Source organism: Macadamia integrifolia, chromosome 1 (assembly GCF_013358625.1).
Source record: "Macadamia integrifolia cultivar HAES 741 chromosome 1, SCU_Mint_v3, whole genome shotgun sequence".
NCBI classification, from domain to species: domain Eukaryota; kingdom Viridiplantae; phylum Streptophyta; class Magnoliopsida; order Proteales; family Proteaceae; genus Macadamia; species Macadamia integrifolia.
Window position 1 is genome coordinate 7,824,926 of NC_056557.1, and position 22,546 is coordinate 7,847,471.

The 22,546-nt window shown below is 37.9% G+C and overlaps 4 protein-coding genes across 5 annotated transcripts; 2 read left to right on the forward strand and 2 right to left on the reverse strand.

The window, feature by feature from the left end:
• The first annotated feature begins 1,205 nt into the window (after window positions 1-1,205).
• Window positions 1,206-2,555, forward strand: LOC122076372 (elongation of fatty acids protein 3-like). Its single transcript, XM_042641676.1, has one exon. The coding sequence runs from the start codon at window positions 1,395-1,397 to the stop codon at window positions 2,406-2,408; it is 1,014 nt and encodes a 337-aa protein (XP_042497610.1). The 5' UTR covers window positions 1,206-1,394; the 3' UTR covers window positions 2,409-2,555.
• A 4,747-nt stretch (window positions 2,556-7,302) lies between these two features.
• On the forward strand, window positions 7,303-14,638 carry LOC122078663 (probable 1-acyl-sn-glycerol-3-phosphate acyltransferase 5). The gene is made up of 4 exons (XM_042644752.1): window positions 7,303-7,526; window positions 9,127-10,034; window positions 10,421-10,551; window positions 14,047-14,638. The coding sequence occupies exons 2-4, from the start codon at window positions 9,463-9,465 to the stop codon at window positions 14,490-14,492; spliced, it is 1,149 nt and encodes a 382-aa protein (XP_042500686.1). The 5' UTR covers window positions 7,303-7,526; window positions 9,127-9,462; the 3' UTR covers window positions 14,493-14,638.
• Window positions 14,639-18,053: 3,415 nt separating this feature from the next.
• On the reverse strand, window positions 18,054-20,134 carry LOC122078671 (probable pectinesterase/pectinesterase inhibitor 20). 2 transcript variants are annotated; one of them, XM_042644761.1, is made up of 2 exons: window positions 19,351-20,134; window positions 18,054-18,902 (listed from the first exon to the last, which is right to left on the reverse strand). In XM_042644761.1, the coding sequence occupies exons 1-2, from the start codon at window positions 19,628-19,630 to the stop codon at window positions 18,214-18,216; spliced, it is 969 nt and encodes a 322-aa protein (XP_042500695.1). In that variant the 5' UTR covers window positions 19,631-20,134; the 3' UTR covers window positions 18,054-18,213. The 2 variants fall into 2 exon arrangements, with proteins under 2 accessions (XP_042500695.1, XP_042500703.1); XM_042644769.1 differs by having other exon boundaries at window positions 18,054-18,848; window positions 19,351-19,631.
• On the reverse strand, window positions 19,691-20,338 carry LOC122078690 (probable pectinesterase/pectinesterase inhibitor 41). Its single transcript, XM_042644787.1, has one exon. It carries the CDS (start codon window positions 20,336-20,338, stop codon window positions 19,691-19,693), a length of 648 nt encoding a protein of 215 aa, XP_042500721.1.
• Window positions 20,339-22,546: the final 2,208 nt, after the last annotated feature.

Below are 22,546 nucleotides of genomic sequence, written 5' to 3' on the forward strand. Positions count from 1 at the left end.
CTTTGATTGTGTTGAGAATCATTGAATCATCATCTGCATACATGGTGTTCATTTAGATAGCTATGAGTAAGAAATGATTAACGCTAAAATGAGGAGCCTAATCTTTATTCATGTTATGATAACCTCTAAATTAATTATTTTTTGAGAATTATTAATGTTTATATTAATATTGGGCTAGAGAATATTACTTAATAGCATACATACATATTAGTGCTACTAATGGGGTTGATAATCTAGTGGTGACAATACTCTCAATCTATCACCGTTCAAGTTGATTGGTTATAGGTATAGAGGCTTGTCCTAAGATTATGATTACTATCATGGAGCACCCTACATCAATAAAAGGACATGTCTAAACATCTTTAATACGATGTTTCCACATCCGACCCTACACCTAACAGAAAATAGTATACATTATTTTTAGCCTCCCACTCCTGGAAAAAAATCGTCTGTTTTTCTTCATCCATGTTTTTCTTGTTTTGCTACCTTCAGAAGGCGACATGTGGCATTATTTTAAGTGAACGGCAAAGATTGAGTTAAAAACCAAATTGAATGTAATAACTCTCACCCAACTGAATTAATCTTGACCGTTGATGACACGTGTCATCTTCTGCAACTAGCAAAACACAAGAAAAATAGGGATTAGAAAAACAGACGATTTTTATCCCCCACTCCTAGTGTCTTCTTAGAAGTTCCGAGGGAGAGACCTTGTTATAAAATAACCGACATTTTCCATTTGTCGTCATCTGCCGACTCTGCTGCCACTCATTACATAAAAAACTGTTTATTCGGTCACCGACTTCTCGGACGCTTAACAGTAAACTGTTGTGTTTTTCCGTTCCCAAACTCTCGACTCTCACTCTCCCCACTCCCACGTTATCGGACAGTTACGAACTTCATTAAATGCGTTGCCCCACAAGCCACAACGGCACGAGACATGTCACACTTCACGTTCAACAGGAGAAGCACGAAGACGACTTTTCTTGAACATGTAAACCAATCAAACTTCACCACGTATGATTTCAAAAATAAATGCCCCAACCCTAGAGTCCTAGTGTCGTAAGGGTGTCCTTATCCCCCCCCCCCCAAAAAAAAAAAAAAAATTCAGGTGTTGGCAATTGGCAATTTGGCCAATTTCCCCTGGGCCAGCCCTCAGATTTAACTATTTAAGTGCCTGCCTTAACCTGTGTTTGGTAAACCTCTCCAATTCTTTCTTGACTCAAAATCCAGGAGTCTCCTTTCCCTATTCTCTCTCTCTCTCTCTGCATCTTTTTCTTTTGGTGAAGACTCTTTCTCTATATCACTCCTTAAAATCGAAATTGGTTTCTTCTGGTCATCGTTGAAGACAGGAAAAGGGGGAAGATGTTGAAGGAAGGAATGATTTGATTGGTTGAATGAACAGGGAAGCAGGGCCCGGAGCTTGTCGCGGTTGGGGTTCTGCCAATCTTGAAATCGTTCTAGATTCAAAGATGGGCATCGTCACGATTCAGAAACAACCACTCTCTTATTGGCTGTCGGAGCATCCGGCGATCGTGGGTTTTCGATGGAGTCACAGCCATTCGTGGGGGTCCACATGGTCCTTCCTATTCACCTCCATAGCCGCCTACATCACCCTCTCCATTTACCTCCACCTCGTCTTGACCCTCTTCCGCCGTCGCCGTCCGGTGCCGATGGGTCCCATTCCGGCAATTCACAGCCTCTCCATGGCTCTTCTCTCCGTCGTCATCTTTGTCGGGATCCTCCTCTCCACCGCCGCTGAGATACGTGACACACGGTGGTTCTGGCGGCGTTCCAAGACCCCTTTCCAATGGCTCCTCTGCTTCCCCTTGGGGACTCGACCCAGCGGCCGCGTCTTCTTCTGGTCTTACGTTTTCTACCTCTCTCGCTTCCTCCACTTGCTACGCACCTTCTTCACAATCCTCCGTCGCCGGAAACTCACATTCTTTCAGCTCTTCAATCAATCCATTCTCATCTGCATGTCCTTCCTCTGGCTCGAATTCTCGCAATCGTTTCAGGTCTTAGCCATACTTTCAACCTCTCTGCTGTATTCGGTGGTCTACGGGTATCGGTTCTGGACGGCAATTGGGCTTCCCAGCGCTTGCTTCCCCTTTGTGGTGAATTGTCAGGTAATGTTGTTGGGTTGCAACTTGGTCTGGCATGTTGGGGTTCTTCTCTTGCATCTTCTGAAAGGTGGGTGCAATGGAATTGGGGCTTGGATCTTCAATTCTGTATTGAATGGTGCCATTCTATTGCTTTTCTTGAACTTCTATGTGAAGATGCATCTGAGGAAGAGAAAGATCGTTGCCATCAAAGAAGACCCTTCAACAATCCATCCATGCTCTGCCTCTGCATCTGCCATGGAATCGAAAAGAGAGATGCAGAAGATTGAAGAGAAGAAGGATCTGTGATTTGTCTCGAAGCTTGTATTGTAACTGTAATATGCATCCATGGATTCAGGGGAGAAGGACACAATCAAATCAATTCCACCCCATTTTTTTTGTATAGAATCTAACATATAATAATAATAATAATAATGATAAAGATTGTGGTGATCAGAGGCTATAATATTTCTACATATTAGTTTCACTGATTTGATTTTGTTGCTTAACAGGCGATGGTGATCTTACTCTTACAAAAAGAAAAAAAACCCAAATTTTCACTGGAAATCAGAGAATTTGGAGCAGGGGAGTTATCAATCGGGGTTATTTGCACTGAATCCTACCACAGCGGCGGAGAGGGGTTGGGGTTGGGGTTGGGGTTGGGGTTGGGAGTTGAGAACGGATCTGCTGCTTGTACGATCATCTAATCGTATGAGTCAACAATCAACACTTGTCCTTTTTTTCTCAGATATACCCTCCTTTATCCTTGTAATGACAGAAAGTGGGACAGATGTTGGTTAGAGAGTATCTGAATCCGAAAAAGATATCCTTTCAGAGCCTTCAAGCGAATATTCCATATGGAGAAAAAAAAAAAAAAAAAACTCCAATATGTCGGAGTGGGATCCACATTAACACTCTTTCTCTCCAAAAATATTAACCTAAGATCTATATTCAATGAATCCATCTCAAACCCTCTCATTGGTATAGTTTCCTTAGTTGTGATGAAATATTCGAGATTACAGATAAAAACCATGCTAAAAAAGTCCAAGGGTATATGATAAATTGTACGTCATTGGATTTGAGTAAAGAGTTTACACCCTTGGCTGACTAAAACTACTTACCAAGAGAACTTTTAATTATATATTTGTTGTCATTTATATGATAGTTTATTGCATATAGCCGGCATATAATAATTCAAATTATTCCACAAGTTTCACGTGTCTCCAAAGTCAGTATACCCTTTTATAAAAATGAAAAAAGATTAACCATGCCATCGGTATACTCAAATCAGTATTTATCCATCTCCTCATTTCTTTCGGAAAGTTCCTAATGTCTTTTTCATCCTAACCCTTTTTTTGGTTGAGCCATCAACTCCAGAAAAAATTGACGGCACCTAACCTCTCCCACAATTATACGCTTTATAATAATTTGATATTTAACAAATGCAGAATTATCAAATAAGATCACGATTAGACATAACTTCTTTGTATTTAAAATAGACAAATGAACCATTTTTCTTGTTATTTTTTTTGAGTAAGCCCAAATGAACAATCATGACTTCTAGAAGAGAGTAAGGGACCAGTTAAATATTCCTTTTAATTTAGTAATGGACTTGAAGTCAAACGGAGTTGTCTGAACCCTCTATCTATAAAAATTAAATTACAACAGGGTTCATCTCTAAAATGGGTGGGGTTGCGATCTAAGCAGGAAGATCATAATGGGATCTGTTTTCAAATAAATTTAATTGTTAAAAGGAAAATGCCCACGAGAAGCATATTAAAGGAGCTTAAGAGCACACACACGGCAAGAATACATAAGGTCACGGACAATAGGTAACCCATAGCTGAACATTGAGAAGAAAATCTTGTAGAATATCATAAACCATCAACTTCTACCTTAAAATTAAGTCCCATAAATCAAGGACATGACGATTTGAATAGGTAACCCATAGCTGAACATGGGACTTATTGGGTTTTTATAAATATCTCATTAAAAATCTATAAACGAACAATAGATGATTAAGTGCATTCTTTATCTGTCCTGATCACTAGTTACAAGAATATATGGTCTAAGCAAAGATTGTTAGACTACGTTGTTGCAAGGCTACAAGGTGATATGCTGCAATGATTTAAAGACTAGGAACAATCTCAAATAAGTAAGTAGCAAAAAGCTTCCGTACTTGTGAATTTTAAAAGTTTAGATGATATTCTTAAGAATTTTACTGAAATATAAAATAAGGTTTCATCGGAGAAGCCAATGATGTAATCATTCAAGATGATGCAAATCATATTCTTTCAAAATTATAAATATATAGTATTTATCAATTTTAAGAATTTTAAAAATTTTCCAAAAAAATATTACTATCATTATAATATTTGAAACAAGGTTTTTGTTTGTAGATGTTTTTGGAAAAATTTTGGCTGCTACCCGGGTTGTAGCCAAGTAGCTGCAACCCCCTGCTGATAGCTAAAGAAATGGAATAATTCACTTCCTTTTAGAGTTCACAAATACCCTCATATATCATAGTATTTTCTAAAATACCCTTTTGGATTCTATTTCTTTGGCCTCCATAGGGGTTGCAGTTACTTGGCTGTAACCTGAGCAACAGCTAAATATCGTCCGATGTTTTTTATAACCTCCCTAACATATGGGGATAAATTATGCATTAAAAATTATCATGATTTTATAGAAAAATAATAAAGAAGCAAGACACTTTAGCATTGTATTGGCTAGGGTTGGCAGTCAGTCAGTAATTTCCCCTTCTTCTTTTCTTCTTATTTCTCTATATATTTAATGGAAAATTTTTTGTTTTGCATCTCCATGTCGAAGATATAACTATTGCCCCTGTCTTCTTTTCCCACTCCAAACGATTTAAGCACTTCAATTTGAAATTTATGTTTTTACATTTTTATAACTTGCGATATTGGAGATTGCTGAGCTCTAAAGAAGAGCAGTAACCATCAATTATGCCTTGCCCTAGAATATGGGTGGTGAAAGGGTTGGTCTGCTCAGCTTCTTTAGACAAACTCAACAAGAAAAGGAATGACAAGCTGAGCAAGTCTTTATGAAGAAAATCCTAAAGAATTGTAAGGAATCTTTGAAGAAAAAATTGTGCAAAGTTATGAAAGAAGAAATATATAAAATTTTAAATTTAATGCATTTTCGATTCGAATCTTTGAACAATCTAGTAGCAACCAATCAATAGGGCCCGTTTGATTTTGTTTATGTTGTTTCTATGTCCAGAAACAATAGAAATGGGGAAAAAAAAAAAACGAATTTTAGAATTGCAAAAAGGTGTTTGATTTTTCTATTTCCTGAAACATTTTCAACATTGTAGTTGGGTTTAAGACACGAGTGAAGACATGACGTTGCAGGTATGCAACTCATGAATAAAGGCATGACGTTAGAATTGCAGATATGCTTCGTGGAGATGAGCTTCAGAAGGATGAAGACAATCCGGAATTATGAGCTTCACACAACTAGGTTGTAGTCGCCACTTTTGGATACTGAAAAGTTTCAACAATGAGTTAGGATTGAGGTAGGTCAGTGAAGTATCGAGTTTTTTCTCAAATTTTGTCTCTCCCGCTTGTTTCTAGAAACAACGAAATAAGTCTAACTTGTTTATCCATTTCTGTTTTTAGAAGTAGGCATAAACTTTTATTTATATTTTGAAAAACGAGTGAAACGGAATAGAAAAATAAAACAATTTTTGGGGTGTTCTTCCATTTTTGAGCATAGAAAAATAGAAAAACATGTTTTTGGAAACAAAATCAAAAGGGCATAAGTGTACAAAGTATGAAATTGCTGAGTTGATTTTATATAAAAATAAAATCAATAAAATGAAAAAAATAAAAAAAATATCACAATATATATCCTTTGTTTAGACAAGGTATTGATAATCCAATTTTAGCTATTGCGTTAGACAAATGCTTCAAAAACCCAATTGGAGCATTAATTGTAGGAGTGGAATCCAATTTAGTCCCGAAGTAATTTGGTTTAATATTAGATCAAATTTATTTGTGTCATTAGATGATCTCAACATCAACAAGGTCGGAAGAATCGAAACTATAAGACTTAAGGTCTCAATATACAGTGTGATTCTTTTGATGTCAGAATTAATTGGAAGGCAACAAATTTTTAGAAAAAGGTTTTGTTGAGTTGTATGAATCACACTATTTTGACATTGCAATACAACCTAAATAAATTAATTCAAAGATTTATCAAACCCAACAGAATAGTTCATCAATGTGTTTGATGAGGTAACAATACCCAAGCCAATAGAATTTTTAATTTCAGGGAATTTTCTTTATTTTAGAAAAGTTAATTCTCTTATAAAAAAAAAAGGAGAATAATCCAGTCATACTGATTGAAGGAATAATTTCCCTAGATTAAGTCTTGATGAACAAAGATTACAGAATGATGCAGCTGGTTCCAAGCAAGAATCAATTGTGTTAAAAAGTGTCCAAGTTCCAATATTATTAAAAACGTGTTTCAGAAATACTGAAAACATAAATACAAGAAAACTATATCATTTTCAATCAAGCAAACCATATTTTAGGATAATTTGATTATTCATATTATAAGCCGTATAACTTGTGTATCTTTGTAGATACAAGCACTCCAATTAGGCTCTGTATGGCAATGTTTCTATGCTAAAATATTAATTCTAAATTAAAAACAACTTTTCGTGTTTCTGTAAATTTTTGGATTGATTTTTCATCTCAAGGAACCGCAAGTACGAGCTACACAGTTTGTGTATGGACCCAGCTTTGAACTTTGAAGCTCCGTCATATTGTTGGGGTCTTGTGATGTTATCATTGGAGGAGATGATGCTCCCAATGTCTATCGCTATCCTCCCCAGAACAAAGGGCTAGATGTGTCTTTTCATAGTGGGAGAAGAGCTATAGACTAATAAATACATGGAAGCTGGTGCATGTCCTGCTCCTGACAACCGATGCCCACAGTGAAGGAATGAGTGAAGGAAAAAACTATACATTAAGAAAATTTTGAAATTGAGATATTGTTTTCTAAATATAATAGAGTGGCTACCTATCACGGGGTCCATTGCATTCATTCTCCTCATTATTGAATAATGAATATCCAGAATAGATTCAGAGACCCATACCAAACGGACCCTAAAAATTGATTTTCCCACTCTCGTTGATTTGTTTTATCTCAGTAGTTCAAAGTTTCGTCAGATTCTTAGCCTTTTTTTTTTTTGTGTGTGTTTTTTGTCGATACCTTTCCCCTTCGCTTAATCCATTCCAAACGACGCCGACAAGAATTCGAATGATTCGTGACAGCTCAGTGGTTTCTCGGCCATTCCAAGTTCCAACACAAATCGCCTTTCATCAACTTCGAGCTCGAGACTCGTTTACTCTGGACTGGTCACCGACTCTCCAATCTTGGCTCGCAGGCTTCATAGAGGTAAGAATTTCATCATGATTTCTTCTTGCTAAGTTCACATGGATCACATTCATTCTATGTCTCGTTTGGAAATGGCCAATGGATTCAATTTTTATGTATAATTGTCACTTAAGCTGATAATCCGAAGGCTATCCAAGTTCAGAGCTTCGGTGGAGGAGCTTGCGTTAGTTGGCAGCCGACAATTTTCGGCTTTCTTCCTCCTTTTCGAAGGTCATTTTATTTTGGAGGGGAAGGAGAAGAAGGGGCAAAAACCCAGAAGCCTCAAAAGGCTACAACAAAAGAAATTAGCCTAAACAGAGCATAAATGAGGAATTGAAGAAAGAAAAACATGTAGAGACAACTTAAACTCTAACTGAAACTCCTTCCAAAGTTTTGATTAGCTAGCCCCAAAAGGCAAGAAAATTATTCCATGTCTGCTAGGATTCATATCCCCAAATCAAATCATGACAGGTGAATTTCATTACCAAAAAGTGTAGTTCGGTTGCTTAGTTCACTGATTGTTGATGCCTAGAACCTTGCTTTTATTCACCAACGGACATACTAACGGCTGACCATCTTGCATCCTTCTCGTCATTCTTATAGGGGCTGATTCTTCTTCTTTTAGGGTTGGAGTGTTTGGACTTGGTCTCTTTTCATTTAGCATTAGATGATTCAAGAAACCTGATGGCTGTCACAAACATGTTTTAATGATCTTACACTGTAACTCGAGCTATAAATCGATTTAAGGGTTTTGGGAATTGGATTATTTTTGCAATTGATTTATTTAGTTGTATATTTGACAACATTACTTATGAGGTTGAAGCTTCTGTAATTGAGATTATCCATTGGATTCTTATGAGACACACATAGTAACAGAGATGTGACAACTGCACAAAATTCTAATTCTTTTTGCTATAATGTCAGAAGATCTATGTCAATCATACTAGCTGTTCTAATTTTCTGGCCACAAAATGCAGTGGGTCCCACCATGTTTTGTGGCTCAAAAATCTAGCCTCCCCCGGTTTACCTAGCATTGGCATTATAGCACATTAGGATCAAATTATTGTTTAAGAATCTGCTTTTCATGATTGGTGTTAGCAAGATTTGTCAGTTGTGTTGATCAGCGGCCTCTCTCTATCTCCATCGGTAACATGGTTTTGGGCTTACATCTGGTGTGTAGTGTGGTCATGGTTCAAAGCAAATGCTTCAGATCCCATTAATTATCATGCAAATTGCAAAAAGTCCCCGGTTAGCCTTTCTTTCTTCTGAAGTACTTTTAGTGACCTGAGCTGTTTATATTGTAATTTACTGGTTCTAATTTGGGGATGAGATTTCCAGAAATAACCAAAACACCTTGGGTATTAGTAACCTTAGCTGTTTATATTTTTCCTTAGTGATAATTTCTGTGTTGTATATTTGCTTTTAGAAACTGCACCTTGTGAAAGAATATCATTATGGTTCTATCTGTTATGACCTGTACTTTGATTTAATGGGGTTTTGTCCTGTGTGTGTGTGTGCAGTGTGCTTGTTTATTCTCTTTTGCTTGGATGACTTGTACTCCATTTTTCTTGAGGTGATGTCTATTTTTCATTGATATGCTCTATGTGCTCTCTTTATGCAGGCCAAATATTATTTTCCCAATTCTGTTACTTCTGCAGAGAATCTATCTGCACACATTGTGCCATTATGGGGCAAAATGTTAATAGCTATAATTGGGTATTTCGGTGGATAAGCTACAGCTAAAGTATCATCAACAGTGCAGTGGCAACTTTCAAATCCAAGACTGAGCACGTCTATATTATGGGTCTTCATCCTTTTTTCCCTACCTTTTCCTCAAAATTCACCTGGATTGTGGTATCAGGTTACGTACAATTTTACCTACGACATAGACAAATTGATAATCCATGAATATGTAAATGATTTGGAGAAAGAGCCTCTAAACAATTCCTGGAAGAAAATGGAAGTTTCCAGGCCCCTTACTTCAAATAATGGACTCAAGCACCATCCTTTAACTCCGATTATGGTATTAAGAGGTCTGATATGTTTACTGGTGCTACTTTCAACAGCGTTTATGATATTACTATACTGTGGTCTATTGAGCTGTGTCATATTGCGACTTTTTAGTGTACATTATAGCAGGAAAGTGTCATCATTCTTTTTTGGTGCTTGGCTAGCCTTATGGCCTTTCCTCTTTGAGAAGATAAACAAGACTAAAGTTGTTTTTTCTGGAGAAACTGTTCCTGCTAAGGAACGGGTTTTACTTATTGCCAATCATAGGACTGAGGTTGATTGGATGTACTTGTGGGACTTTGCATCGCGGAAGGGATGCCTTGGGTATATTAAGTATATCCTTAAGAGCAGTTTGATGAAACTACCAGTTTTTGGTTGGGGATTTCACCTTCTAGAGTTCATTGCAGTGGAGAGGAAGTGGGAAGTTGATGAATCAATCATGCGCCGAATGCTTTCAAATTTTACTGATCCTAGGGATCCTCTTTGGCTTGTTATTTTCCCTGAAGGCACTGATTTCACGTAATTCCTCATTATTCCTTCATTACCTCCAGCATCCATGCATATGCATTATTTTAGGAGATATAGTTAATTCCTTTTCAAAAGTAAATGTCAAATATCATGCTTGTTCCCCACTCGGGTCTTTAGGTTCCACTAATATCTTTTTCAGACTTTTTGACCAAAAAAGAAATGGAGATATCTTGATGCTTCAGATTGTTATTTAAAAAATTGTTGTACTTCTGTTTTATACGGTTATTCATCTTGGCTATAGGAAATGTTGTTGCGTTTCCTTTTAGATCAGGGCAAATGTCATCTGTATACAGAACTCCTTGCTTTGTATGTCATACATTATATCCTTTATTCCTTCTTATTACATAGTATTGAGACTACATTTGTTCTCTTTACAGTGAGCAGAAGTGTGTAAGGTGTCAAGAATTTGCAGCCAACAATGGCTTGCCTATATTTAAAAATGTCCTCCTTCCAAAGACAAGAGGTTTCTATGCCTGCTTGGAAATTTTGAAGAGTTCTTTAGATGCAGGTTGTTCTTCTATCTTAATTTTATTCTGCTCAAAATAGTTTCACATTTGGTCTGGATGTTCCCACCACCTCATGCAACTGGGTTGCCTCCTATATGTTATGCTTACACAAGCTCAGAACTTTACTGGTGTGGTCTAAAGAAGATTAAGTATTGAGTTAGCAAAATGCATTAATACTGTAATACATTCTCTAGAGTACTACGTGCCTCTGAAATTTAAATTGGTTTAGAACATTTGATTAAACAAATAAACAATCTATGGGACTAGTGCATAATAGCCTTCTTATCAACTTGACTAGTTTCATGTGGAAATTTGAGTTATTCTTAACATGCTTGTGCTTGTTAACTCTGTTCTCTTACCCTGATCATGCGTCAGAATGTTTTAGCATTTTTGATAATAATCTCACCCATTCCCCTGAGATTATGACCTGAAATAGGGGCTTTGCCATAAATAGGTGGGCAGCCTTTTACAAGTTGGAAGTCATTCATTTTATTACTACATTTGTAATTCTAGGTTTGTCTTTCTTTCAACCACTGTCTTGATGGCAATGTTAATGTTGCCAAGTAGTCAATGAATGTCTTTGACTTGGAAGAGAACTGAACTGAACTACACCTTATCCCAACTAATTGGGATGGCCACACATATTATGTTCCATTTCCACAATTGCGTTCTATATATGACCATGTCTGTTGCTAACTCATGCACTCTCATCTCTCTTCTCAATTTTCATCACTTCAGTTCAAATCATAGTTCAAAATTTTGGTTTCAACCAGGTGTTCCTCATTAATCTCTTACTAACCTTCTAGAAGTTGCTGCTGTTGTCTGTCATCATTTGGACAACATCCTCTACCCTCACCTCCTTCAGTAACTTGTATATATACTTAGCATCCTTTCTCTTCTTGGATGCATCCACTGGCCTAAGGATAACTATCCTACCATCACAGTGTACCATGAATTTGATAATGGACTGTTTAGTGAGTCATTCCAACCCACATAAGAGTCACACCGTAGTCTGCCCTTGTCCCCTTAAGGCCCTCTATATACTCCCTGAGCTCCTATCTCTGCTGGGGTAAATAGACATTTACAAGCTCGTATGCAATGGGCCCCTTCACTCCATCCCCAACCTTTCCTACAATGTCTAGCTTACTTTGATAGTGGAGTTCTTTAGTGGAATGTGTTGAGATACTATAATAAAAGAACCACTTCTACATGGTGTCACGGACTTTACCCTTCTAGTCGGAACGCACGTGCTTCAACTTTCTCTGTCAGTGTTCCAAGCCCTGAAAATGGCAAGATCCTACTTAAGGGTGTCAATGACAATATGATACTCTGTGACTGCTGGTGGGGAATTTCGGTCTAAAAAAAAATCTCGACCTTGAGCAGAACCAATACCACTAGCCTCTGGTGTAGCTGGTCTAGAGGAACCAGCTGAACTCTCTAGCTCTATCCTGAACCTGCAAATGTGTAACTCAGCTCGCTGCCCGTGCAAGCTATATCTGTCTCGCCTCTGCTTCTGTCTCCACATCAGTAGGCATAACCTCATCACTATGGGAGTCATCCCCTGCTACCTCCTCGTCAAGAGAAATACAGAGGAGGTTGGATAAGAAGAAGGCCAAGAAAGAGTTTCAGGAGGTGGTGCTGGAGAGGCAGCCATGGCCTTCTGCACCTCATTAGGGGCCTTAGGACCTCATCAGGGACCTAGGATATTTGGCCACATCCCTGTACCCTCCAGTCAGATGCCACTTCAGTTTAGTGGCCCCTCCTCCCCTGATCTTCTTTCCATGACAATTGAACTTTGACTTTGTTTTATCATTTCCAGTGGACGTACCATGCCTCCATGCTATGTCTCCCTTTGGATCTCCTCGCTATGCAGCCATTATGCGACTGTTTATACTGTTGCACCAGAAAATGCATATTATTAACTTTTCTATATCAATCAAGACTCCTAAAACAACAATAAAGCTATTCCCTATTTTTTTCCCGAACTTTTATATTTTATTGTATTTAATACTAATTTTATAGTTTTTTAGAAAATAATACTCTTAAATAACCAAAATTAAATATGAAATAACACATCAATTATCATTTTAGTTAAAAATACAGAAAAATTATTTTCAGAAATGCTATGATTTTTTAAACCAAAACAAAGCATTTCCACTATTTTTATTGACTTTTATATTTTAGAATTATTTTTAAAGATCTGAATATTATTTAAAAAAAAAAAAAAAAAAAGGTTAGAAATACAAAAGAGACTTTGTGAAGCCTTAGATCGGCTGACTATGTCCAGTATATATAAAATTGAGTACCAACCAATATATATTAACCATAATTTTTTTTTTAAATGTTTCAGGAAAAAAAAATTACCAAAATTTTAAAAACAGAAAATTATATCTGACTCTGTGAAGTCGTAGATCAGCCTACTTGTTTAACATATAAAAAATTGAAGGCCAACCACTAATTATTTGTTTTATTTTTTTCAAAAATGAATTTCAAGGTAAAATGGAATACATCCAAATTGGAATCTTGCACAAATCTTGCTCAAATCCACAAAATTGTCAGTGTAGATGCGTTGTATAAGTGCCCAACAAGTATAGGTGATTTGGCCAAAAATAGACTGGTTTTTATCCAAATTGTGGAACGATACTGAAATTTTGGCTGAAACTTGGTACATGAATGGGGTATGGTGGGTACTACTTGCATTTGTGTCTCCTATGCCCCGTCTGAGCTGCAATGTGGCAGATTTAGTGCCTGTTCCACCATGCAACCTGCATTTCCAATAACCCTAGCCCTGCCTTATGTCTTTGGACCAGGCCCAGCCAAGCCATCCTGATTTACACGTGTTAGATTTGGCTTTGAAGCGCATTGGCCCTCTTGGGGCCAAGGCCTGGCTAAGCCTATGACATGAAAAGGCTGGTGCTCAGGGCCTCAGCCTAGTCATTTACCCTAGGTGATGGGAAATGTTGATTCGGAATTTTGAATGAATAACAAGAGTAGTGGACAAATATAAAAAAGCATGCATCTAATAAAACTTAATGGCAGTCTTGAAGGAGACACAATCAACAAAAAACCAAATCTGACTAAGATGGCTTCTCTTATGTACAATGATGAACAGTGACTGTGGTTATGAGAAGAAATGGCATGGTGCAAAATTAGGTTCAAGGAAGGAGAAGGGGTAGGCCATGAACGTGGGTAAAAGACATGATTTAGTGGAAAATATGGCTTAAGATATGATGCAAAAGAAAGATCTTCATGTAGTTGATGAAAGTAGTTGGAATTAGGCTTTGTTTGGTTATGGTTATTTTGCATATGGTGTTTTCTTCATCGTATCATGACACTCTCATCTGTGCTATTTTGTATGAATGGAGAGCTCTAACTAGGCCCCAATTCTCTGATTTTCAATTTTTCCTCAGTCTTATCTTTTATCTGCAACTCCTATCTCTTGACATGCCTTTTAATTCCCCAGTTTCTCCTCACTTATCATTTTCTTTTAATTGCAGTCTATGACGTAACTATTGGCTACAAGCACCGGTGCCCTCTCTTCATGGATAACATATATGGTGTGCATCCTGCTGAAGTCCACATTCATGTTCGGCGTATCCCCCTCAACGAGATTCCAACCTCTGAGAAAGAGGCTGCTGCTTGGTTGATGGATATGTTCCAGCTGAAGGATCAGATGCTCACTGATTTTACTGCTCAGGGTTATTTCCCCAATCAAGGAACAGAAGGAAATCTCTCTACATTTAAGGGCATGGTAAACTTTCTAGTGGTGATTGCTTTCACTATCATGTGTATTTTCCTTACATTTTTCTCATCTATCTGGTTCAAAATATATGTAGCATTGGGCTGTGCTTATCTTGCTTCTGCTACCTATTTCAATTTTCGACCAGTGCCAATTATAGGCTCTGTGAAGGCTGTGCTTGGTTACAAGCAATTTAAGTCGTGAGATAGATGTGCTATTGGATTTGAATTTCAGCATGGAGAGTTCTACTGTAATTTGTGGATTTGCTGTGTTATTTTTGTTATAATTGATATGCTACATTTTTATTTAATGTGAATAAAAGCACCATGGAAAAATCCTTGCCCTTTCAATGTGCCACTGTACTTTCCAAGAACAGAACAAGAATTTAATATATGGTGTTGAAGAGTTTAGATTGTAGGGATGTTTTTCAATGAATGAAAACTCATTCTCGTATGGAGAAGAGAGGAAATACAAGAAGGAAAGAGTAACTACTAACACTACAAGGTAAGAGACAAAGACATACAAGAAAATAACCAGATGGAAAAATATCTTGCCAAGGACACGATCCAGTGTAGCAGGGCTATGTAGCTGAGATGCTTATCCTCTGTTAGTACATAATTGTGTATTTTCTACATTTGTTGCTGTCATTGGATCCCTTTTGCAGCATTAATTTTGTAGTGAATGGCACCATGGAAAAATCCTTGCCTTTTCAAGATTTCTTGCAGTTGAAGAATTTGGTGCTGGAATTAATGATCGAGTAACCAAAGGTTCTTGAGTCTTCTTCAATTCTAAACGCAGTAGGAATTTGATATTAAAAATTTGGCAACCTATGGTCCTTGTGCCTCTTTCGTATTAAAATTTAAGTTGAAGGACTCATAGCAGGGGTAATGTCTGACTAGTTCTTGGTGTTTTTGCTGCAGTAGTTAGCATTCCAAACGTTAGAATCTTTCAAGTCAGTATAAGGTGCTGATAGAAAGCTGTAACACCTAGGAAACATTATGCTTAGGAACTGTTTGGAGGAGTTCCTTTTTTCAGTTGTTTCATTCCCTGGATAACCTAAGAACTATTAAGTTTCATGTATTGCTACAGTATCTGTTTGCTGGAATCTTGGGTCTGGTGAAACATCCTCACTTCCCCTCACACCCCCCCCCCACCAAAAAAAAAAAAAATGTGGTGGAAAAGCTTTGAATTTTGTATCTGCTCCGAAGAGTCAAAGACATTAGGATTCCTTTCCTTTCGGGTAAGAAGGATCCAAGTGCCGTAAAGTTCAGATGCCCCATTTGTTCAGCTGTTTCATGGAGAACTCATGGTCATCTTTGGCTGATCCTTAAGTTGTTGATAACCTGTTAGATGTGATGTATTCTTGGGGTTGTTTTGTGGACCCAGTTGTTATCACAAATACTTGGTCTCTCAGTAGAGAATTTGTTAGTAAGTTTCTGTTTTCTAGTGGAGTCAATAGAGTAGTGATACTGTGATAGAGTTGTGTGGATGTGAAGTTGGTCAAATCTCTTTATGTATCTAATCCATTAATGGATAATAAGAGTCATGGTTGTTTTCTCTAATGTTTGAGATTTTGGTTGAAATTACTGAAATCTCGCGAAAATTTTCAGTTTCGACTTTGGTTGTAATGAAATTACTTGCGACTCTGTAGGAATGCAAGATTTCAACCGAAACTTTCAGGTTTCGGTTGAAATCTCGGTACTATTTTGGGTGATACACTGGCTTTATATAAAAGCCATATTTCACACGAAATTGGTAGCTATTTTGACCCATTTTGACAAATTTGGCCAAATGCTGCTGGATTCGACAGAAAACCCCAGTTTTTGAGTTTTTGGCCAAATAATTTGCGAATCTCGGTGGAACAATGTGTTGGAGACTATTACAACACATCTACAACAACGATTTGGTGCATTTGAACGAGATTTGTTGAATATTCAAACTTTGAGGTATACCCTTTTTCCTTAAAAGTTAATTTTGCAAAAAATAGGATAAATATTTAGTGCTTGGGTCAGTTTTATATATGTTAGATATTGTAGGTTGATCTACGACTTCACTGAGTCGGATTTAATTTTCTGTCTTTAAATTATTTTTAAAAAAAATGGTCTAAAAATTTGATTTTCCTTAAACACAAATTTGAAAAAAAATAGGGTTAATATACATTCATTGGTGCTTAATTATATAGGAAAATTCTCACTCCCTTATCTTATATTCACTCAAACTCCCATGTTAAAAGTTTCTTTTTTGATTCCCCCATAAAACTAAACTTTCACCTCTCTTTCTTCCCTACTAATTTAAATTTCCTAAATTACCCCTACTCCCCTCCCACAGCCCCATCCTGCATCATCCGTCTCTTGAAGCCTCCCTCCGACACCCCCAACCTTCCACCCCACCCCCACCTCACCTCCACCCACTGCCCTCTGCGCCTGCACCACCTCTCACCCCCACCCCTTTGCAAACCCACACATCTCCAATCTGACCCCACCTCCGCCCTCACCTGCCCTTGCACTTCCAACTCAACTGCACTTCTCTAAAACGAAAGCAGGAGCAACAACGCAAGAGAAAAAAAAAGGAAAACCCCAAACCGATCATACTATTTGAAATTTAAAGTAGGTGATGTGATATCGCTGAGTCCCATTAAGAGCCAGGATTCTGGAGGTAGGACAGCCCAACCACCTTTCACCCTTTCACCCTTTCACTTCTTGGACCCCACTTACCTCAATACATCTTAACTTACTATTGCAGCAGTTGCGCATGTCTATGGTAGCATTTTCCTTAGGTGGCGGTGGAGAGGATTAAGGAGGTGGGGTTTATACTGAATCTGGAGGAGTAGCAAGGCCAGAAGGAGAGGATTGAGGAGATGGCGGTGATGGGGTAAAAGGGTTTGCGCTTGAAGGCGCCGATGGATCCCTCGTTGCATTCACCTAAGGGGTCGAAGGATTTGAAGTGATCGTTAAAGGGGAAGGTGGCAGTGAACTAGTGGTCAACGCATGGTGGTGGACTTGGAGTAAATATCCAAATATAATATTCTCATTGAACACTAAATCTCCAAATTAGAACTTTGATCAGAAATGATTCTCCCACACCTTGTATCACAAGTAAAACCCCAATCTATAAGAACATAAACCAAAATTTAATATAATCCATAAGACTCAGAGAGCCAATTCATTCTCCCAAATCTTTTTCTTCTCAACTTCTCAACTGAATCTATGAAGAAAGTTCCTGTAGATAAGTGGAGCAAAGATGATCATTTCGCAGCAATAAGGCAGAGTGAAGGTCGGAGGAGGTCTCAGGAGTTAGCCATCATTTCCCACAAAGGCATCCAGTGTTGAGTATGGTAGGAATGGTGGGTTTGATCAATATGTGTCTCCATTATCTTCATTCCCCACTGCTCATGATGATCATTCACAGGGTATCATCTTTTGTGGATTGTATCTTCCCATTCCCAGGCCCCCAATAACCATATTGGCCTGGTCCAACAAGCAGCTACAAAGGATCCACATTTGCATCATCTTCCCGATCTGGTGATCTATATCCGAGGTGAGTGTGCCTAGAGTGTATTGATGAGAGATCTATCAGGTTGATGTGATGGACTTTGAGCGTTTCTTCAGACATAGCATGACATGACTTCTTTTGTGAGAGAGTTGGAGGAACGGAGTCAGCAACAACAATCTTCCGCATATTTCGAGCCTTTCTGGAACTCTCTGTGGTACTGACAACTCTGATGGTCAACAATATGCCCACGCCACCCATTGAATGCTTGAACCAAAGATACAAAATTATTTAAATTATAGAGTGTTAATAACTCTCCAAGGAGTAAAGACATCAAGATAACATTTTGGCAGTTTTGCCTTGTGATCTAGAATTGAGACCAAAACTCTACCTACCCAAGCAACAAAAAAATTAGAAATCCAAAAAGTTTTCTCCATTACAAACCACCACTATTAGGAACTCCTGTTGCAGGCAACCAATTATCCCCAAGTATAAAGTTAGAAACACTGAAGTTGGCTGCTTCTGTAGCATTGATCACATGGTATCCAGGCCATCTAACTCTGTTTGCTGTACTTGATCCAGGCCCTGTATCGTTGAACTCCGCATAATATAGTGTACTTAATGTAGTATTGTCACCCCAACCCGACCAACCTGCAGAATTTATCAAGCTATCAAGGAAGGATTGCATAAAGATCGTCCTAGAGTAATGCCTCCATGGTCTTCCTAGGTATGTCTTAGTACCAGCATTGCTAGAAGCCAGGTCTGAAGCTGCTTTGATGTAACATTCTTGAATAGAAGTTCCAGTGTTCTGGTTTAGGTCTGATCTACCTTGTGCCGTGATGGTATTAGCTTGTCCATGAATGGGCAGGCGCACATAAATATTACACTTCTGGAAAACCGCAGCAGCGTTACCAAATATAAAATCTACTGTCCCGTATATGTCACACTCCCTGTAGAATTGCCTTAAGGAATGGGCGTACAAGGTATCTTGGTACCCTTCAAAGCTACAATTATAGAAAGCCGATAAATCAGCACCATTTCGAACTGCCACAGCCTGACCCTTGATTGCTTCTGCAGTGTTGCGGAAAGTTAAATTAACTGCAACGAACCCTTGTCCAGCCACAGCTGCAAATTAAACCAAAATAGCTCGAATATTAGTTAACATTGGAGACAATCATCATATATAATTATGGCTTCTTTTACTACACATTATGTTAATATTCATCTCATCTAGTCCCATATTGTTAGTTCATTGTTGGGAAAGTCCTATATTGAAAATTCTAGGGCATGTTGAATTATCCAATCCAAAAGCTTAAGTTATTAGGGAATGAAGCCATGGCCTTGACCCTAGAGTTCTTCAACATGGGGTTATTCTAAACACTACCCTCATGTGTTGCACCTCTTTTGGGTTATACTACATGTGTCTCAAATACTAGTTGGGCCTATATCTCCATCTAATAGATTAAGCTTTTTTGTTGAATGCTTTAACATTTATAACTTAAGATGGGGAGTGAACTTAATTTATTTGCTCACAACTACTAAATTGTAATATGATCTTCTAAGTCAGACTAACCAAAGGTTGCAGAATTGAATGTAGTCCACCCATCGTTGCCACTTCGGTTGCCTGTGATCACAGTTTTATTGATGCCATCGCCTATCATCATAATATTCATCTTGTTCTTATCAATTGATATGTACTCTGCATAGACTCCAGCAGCAACATGAATTACAAAGTATCCACTGTTGATGCTGGTTTTGTTTGGAGCTCCAGCCACGGCATCATTGATGGTGGAAAAATTTCCTTTTCCATCCTGTCTCACAACCACGGTGTCTCTAACTGTGATATTCCCCATGGTTGTCTGCACTAGTGTCCTCCCACGAATGTTGACATAGATTGCTTGATTGGGGTTGCTCTACATTGTAAGAGGTAAGTGATGATTTTGAGGAGAGAAGAGGTTCCTCCCAGGTTTAGCTTTATTCTTCTCATGAACCCAACCATGGGTAAAGAGTGCCAAAGAAACACTGTACATCATGGTTCCATTAGAAAGACAGTTGTAAAGACCACTCTTGACACTCCAAGCCATTGGCGTAGCCTTAAGGCCATCTAAGCAAGTTTGCTGGTTAGTTAATATGGCACTAAGCAAGGACTGGACATTGTCAGTTTGGAAGCTAGCGAGAGAGTTCGTGGAATTGACAGTTTTGAAAGAGCTTAACAAGAAATCCATATTCAGCTCTGCTAGGAGCTGGCAATCCTCAAGAGCTCGAATGGCGATTTTTGACAAGGATGACCTGTTTCTAAGATGCCGATCAACCAAATACAACAACTCCCTTGCTGTGGACACAGATTTGTGTATAGAAAACCGGCAACAGTCAAAAATGTTGCGTGGCTTATTACCTAGGAACATGGATGTACACAAGTCAGGGTAAGGGGTGGATTTGCAGACTATTTCTGATGGAATAGGCTCTGAATGAGGCACATTAGGCAGGGGCATAGAAAAGCAACAGGAAAGGAGAATGAGGATTAGGGTGGAATAGACAAAGGAGAAATGCCTATCAGCCATGGGTACAACAGGGCTTCTCTTTCTGAATTCTGAAGAGTTGGAACAGTTGGTTAGGTTTATATATAGAAGAGGTTGTGTGGAGTTTGAATTTTATTGTTTAGTTAGTAATTAGCGATGAACAACCTCTCAAAACTCAAAATCTCATGGAACTGGATCTGCAACCCACCATAAGCTCCACTATGGACTGATGAGCAAAGTTATAATTTTTGTCATGCAACATGATAATTGAATAATCTCAAGTGAAGGGGGAAATGCCTGAATTTGTTATATTAGGAAAGTTTTAATTGATGGGCTAGGCTCCAAGTCCAGACCATAAGTCCATTACCTGAAATTATTCTTTTGTAGTGCTGCAGCTAATCTTGGAAAGAGAGCCACAAAAGAGAAGTGGAGTGAAAATGGTTAGACTTTTTTAAGGGCAGAGTTGAGTTGTAGTGGTCCACTATACCTTCTTGGTTGTTACCATGTTACACAAGCTACACCAATATGAGAATTATACAAGGACATTTGGCCCTCTGCCATGGCAGAACCAGAAAGAACTCTCTAACTTACAACTCAGTATAAATGACACAGTGGCATAGATTTTAGCCCATTTGGACTGTGTTTGCTTAATGGATTTCTTCAGCACCAGTATTCTACTTTACTAAAATACAAACAGCATGGGACCCCTTAATTCTTGCCTTCCTCTCACACCAAAAGAAGTGGGGAATCCCAAAGTCAAATTTCTCACTAAAGCACAACCACTGTTTCATTGTGATAAGATGAATGATGATGAGAGGTGAAGCCCACTATCTGTTTATGATTTAAATGAAACCCACTACCACTATACCTCGTTATATTTTATTGGAAAAGCATTGGTATGGATAGAGAGCACTATTGCCTCCTCGGTATGGGCCTATACATGGAACTGTGGATGGTTGACTACTTCACTAAACAGCCCCATTGCCTGATACTGTCCCCTGATGATGTATTTAAAATTCAAGCTTAGGTTACGGCCAATTTTGATACAAGTCTTAAGCTATATGGATCCTTATCTTTAATCAGTTTTATTCGAGGTCAAATTTGATCTATGTCTTAAGCTATGCATGTCTTTTCTCACTATTTCAGGTACTCTATAATTTATCGTATATATTTACGGTATGTGGTATTATGATGGGTAATGTGGCCTTCCAGGATTCTATTACTAGAAATGTCTTAATTTAGTAGATTGTAGAAATAATCTTTTTATCTCTCCTTTCTGTCTTCATCCCTTATTAATACATTTATCATCTTCACTTTAATACACATAACATGGTCTAAACCTTTACTCTTTCTTTACCACATTTTACCTATTTTGTAGCTGGCTTTTTCTCCTTCCTCTGTGCTCAGATTATTATAAAGATCTTAATATTTTTTTCAACCTTATTTTTTGACACAATCTTTTTTATTTCATTTCTGGTAAAATTATACCTTTTTAGAATCTCTACATTCATAATCTTTTGCTATGTTTTAAAAATATATTTATTAGCTTAAATGACCACTTGAGCCTCTTTTTCACACCTCCAAGCCTCCCTAGAGGAATGATGTTTTCCTTTTGATTCTTTTAAGGCATCTTTATCAATCTTCTTAATACAAGTAGTTGTTTCATTTGACATCGTACTAGTGTCTCTATCAAAGTCTCACCTTCCTTGTTTGATCAAATTTTCATTTTAATGCTTGAGAAAATCAAAGGGATTTTGTATCTGAGAAATCCCTTCTCCCTAGCTGATTCAATGACTCCCATGTACATGTCTTCTAAGCTGCGCTAGAAGTCTTGGTTTGAACTCAAATCCAAGTTCTGTAAGATTTCTAGAAGAGAAAACGACGACTTTTCAGAGCTTTCACCTTGGAAATTGAAGCTTCTAATTATCATGATGCAATGATTGATTTTATGTCTATATCTCTTAACAAATACAAAATTTTTGTTCATTTCTTGGCAAACAAAAAAACCAAAATGAACCATGACGTAATGAGAAATGGGAGAATTTGGAACTGGAAAGGTGGCTTTTTAGAGGTACATAGATTTTAATCTCATACCATGAGCAGAGTTTTAAAAATCGGTGAATCGGATTAGGAATCTATCAATTCGCATCAAAATTGGACCAACTGATCCGATCAATGCACACTGATTAATGACCGATTCAAATCGGTGAATTCTCATGCTTGAAAGCCTTGGATATGGAACATAGGTAA

Bases quoted from the DNA above. Each gene is read 5' to 3' on its own strand.
- LOC122076372 (XM_042641676.1), top strand. From the start codon at position 1,395: ATGAACAGGGAAGCAGGGCCCGGAGCTTGTCGCGGTTGGGGTTCTGCC.
- LOC122078663 (XM_042644752.1), top strand. From the start codon at position 9,463: ATGGAAGTTTCCAGGCCCCTTACTTCAAATAATGGACTCAAGCACCAT. The intron at 10,035-10,420 runs GTAATTCCTCAT...TTCTCTTTACAG, and splicing joins CCTGAAGGCACTGATTTCAC to TGAGCAGAAGTGTGTAAGGT. The intron at 10,552-14,046 runs GTTGTTCTTCTA...TTTTAATTGCAG, and splicing joins GAAGAGTTCTTTAGATGCAG to TCTATGACGTAACTATTGGC.
- LOC122078671 (XM_042644761.1), bottom strand. From the start codon at position 19,630: ATGGGGAATATCACAGTTAGAGACACCGTGGTTGTGAGACAGGATGGA. The intron at 18,903-19,350 runs GTTAGTCTGACT...TTTAATTTGCAG, and splicing joins ATTCAATTCTGCAACCTTTG to CTGTGGCTGGACAAGGGTTC.
- LOC122078690 (XM_042644787.1), bottom strand. From the start codon at position 20,338: ATGGCTGATAGGCATTTCTCCTTTGTCTATTCCACCCTAATCCTCATT.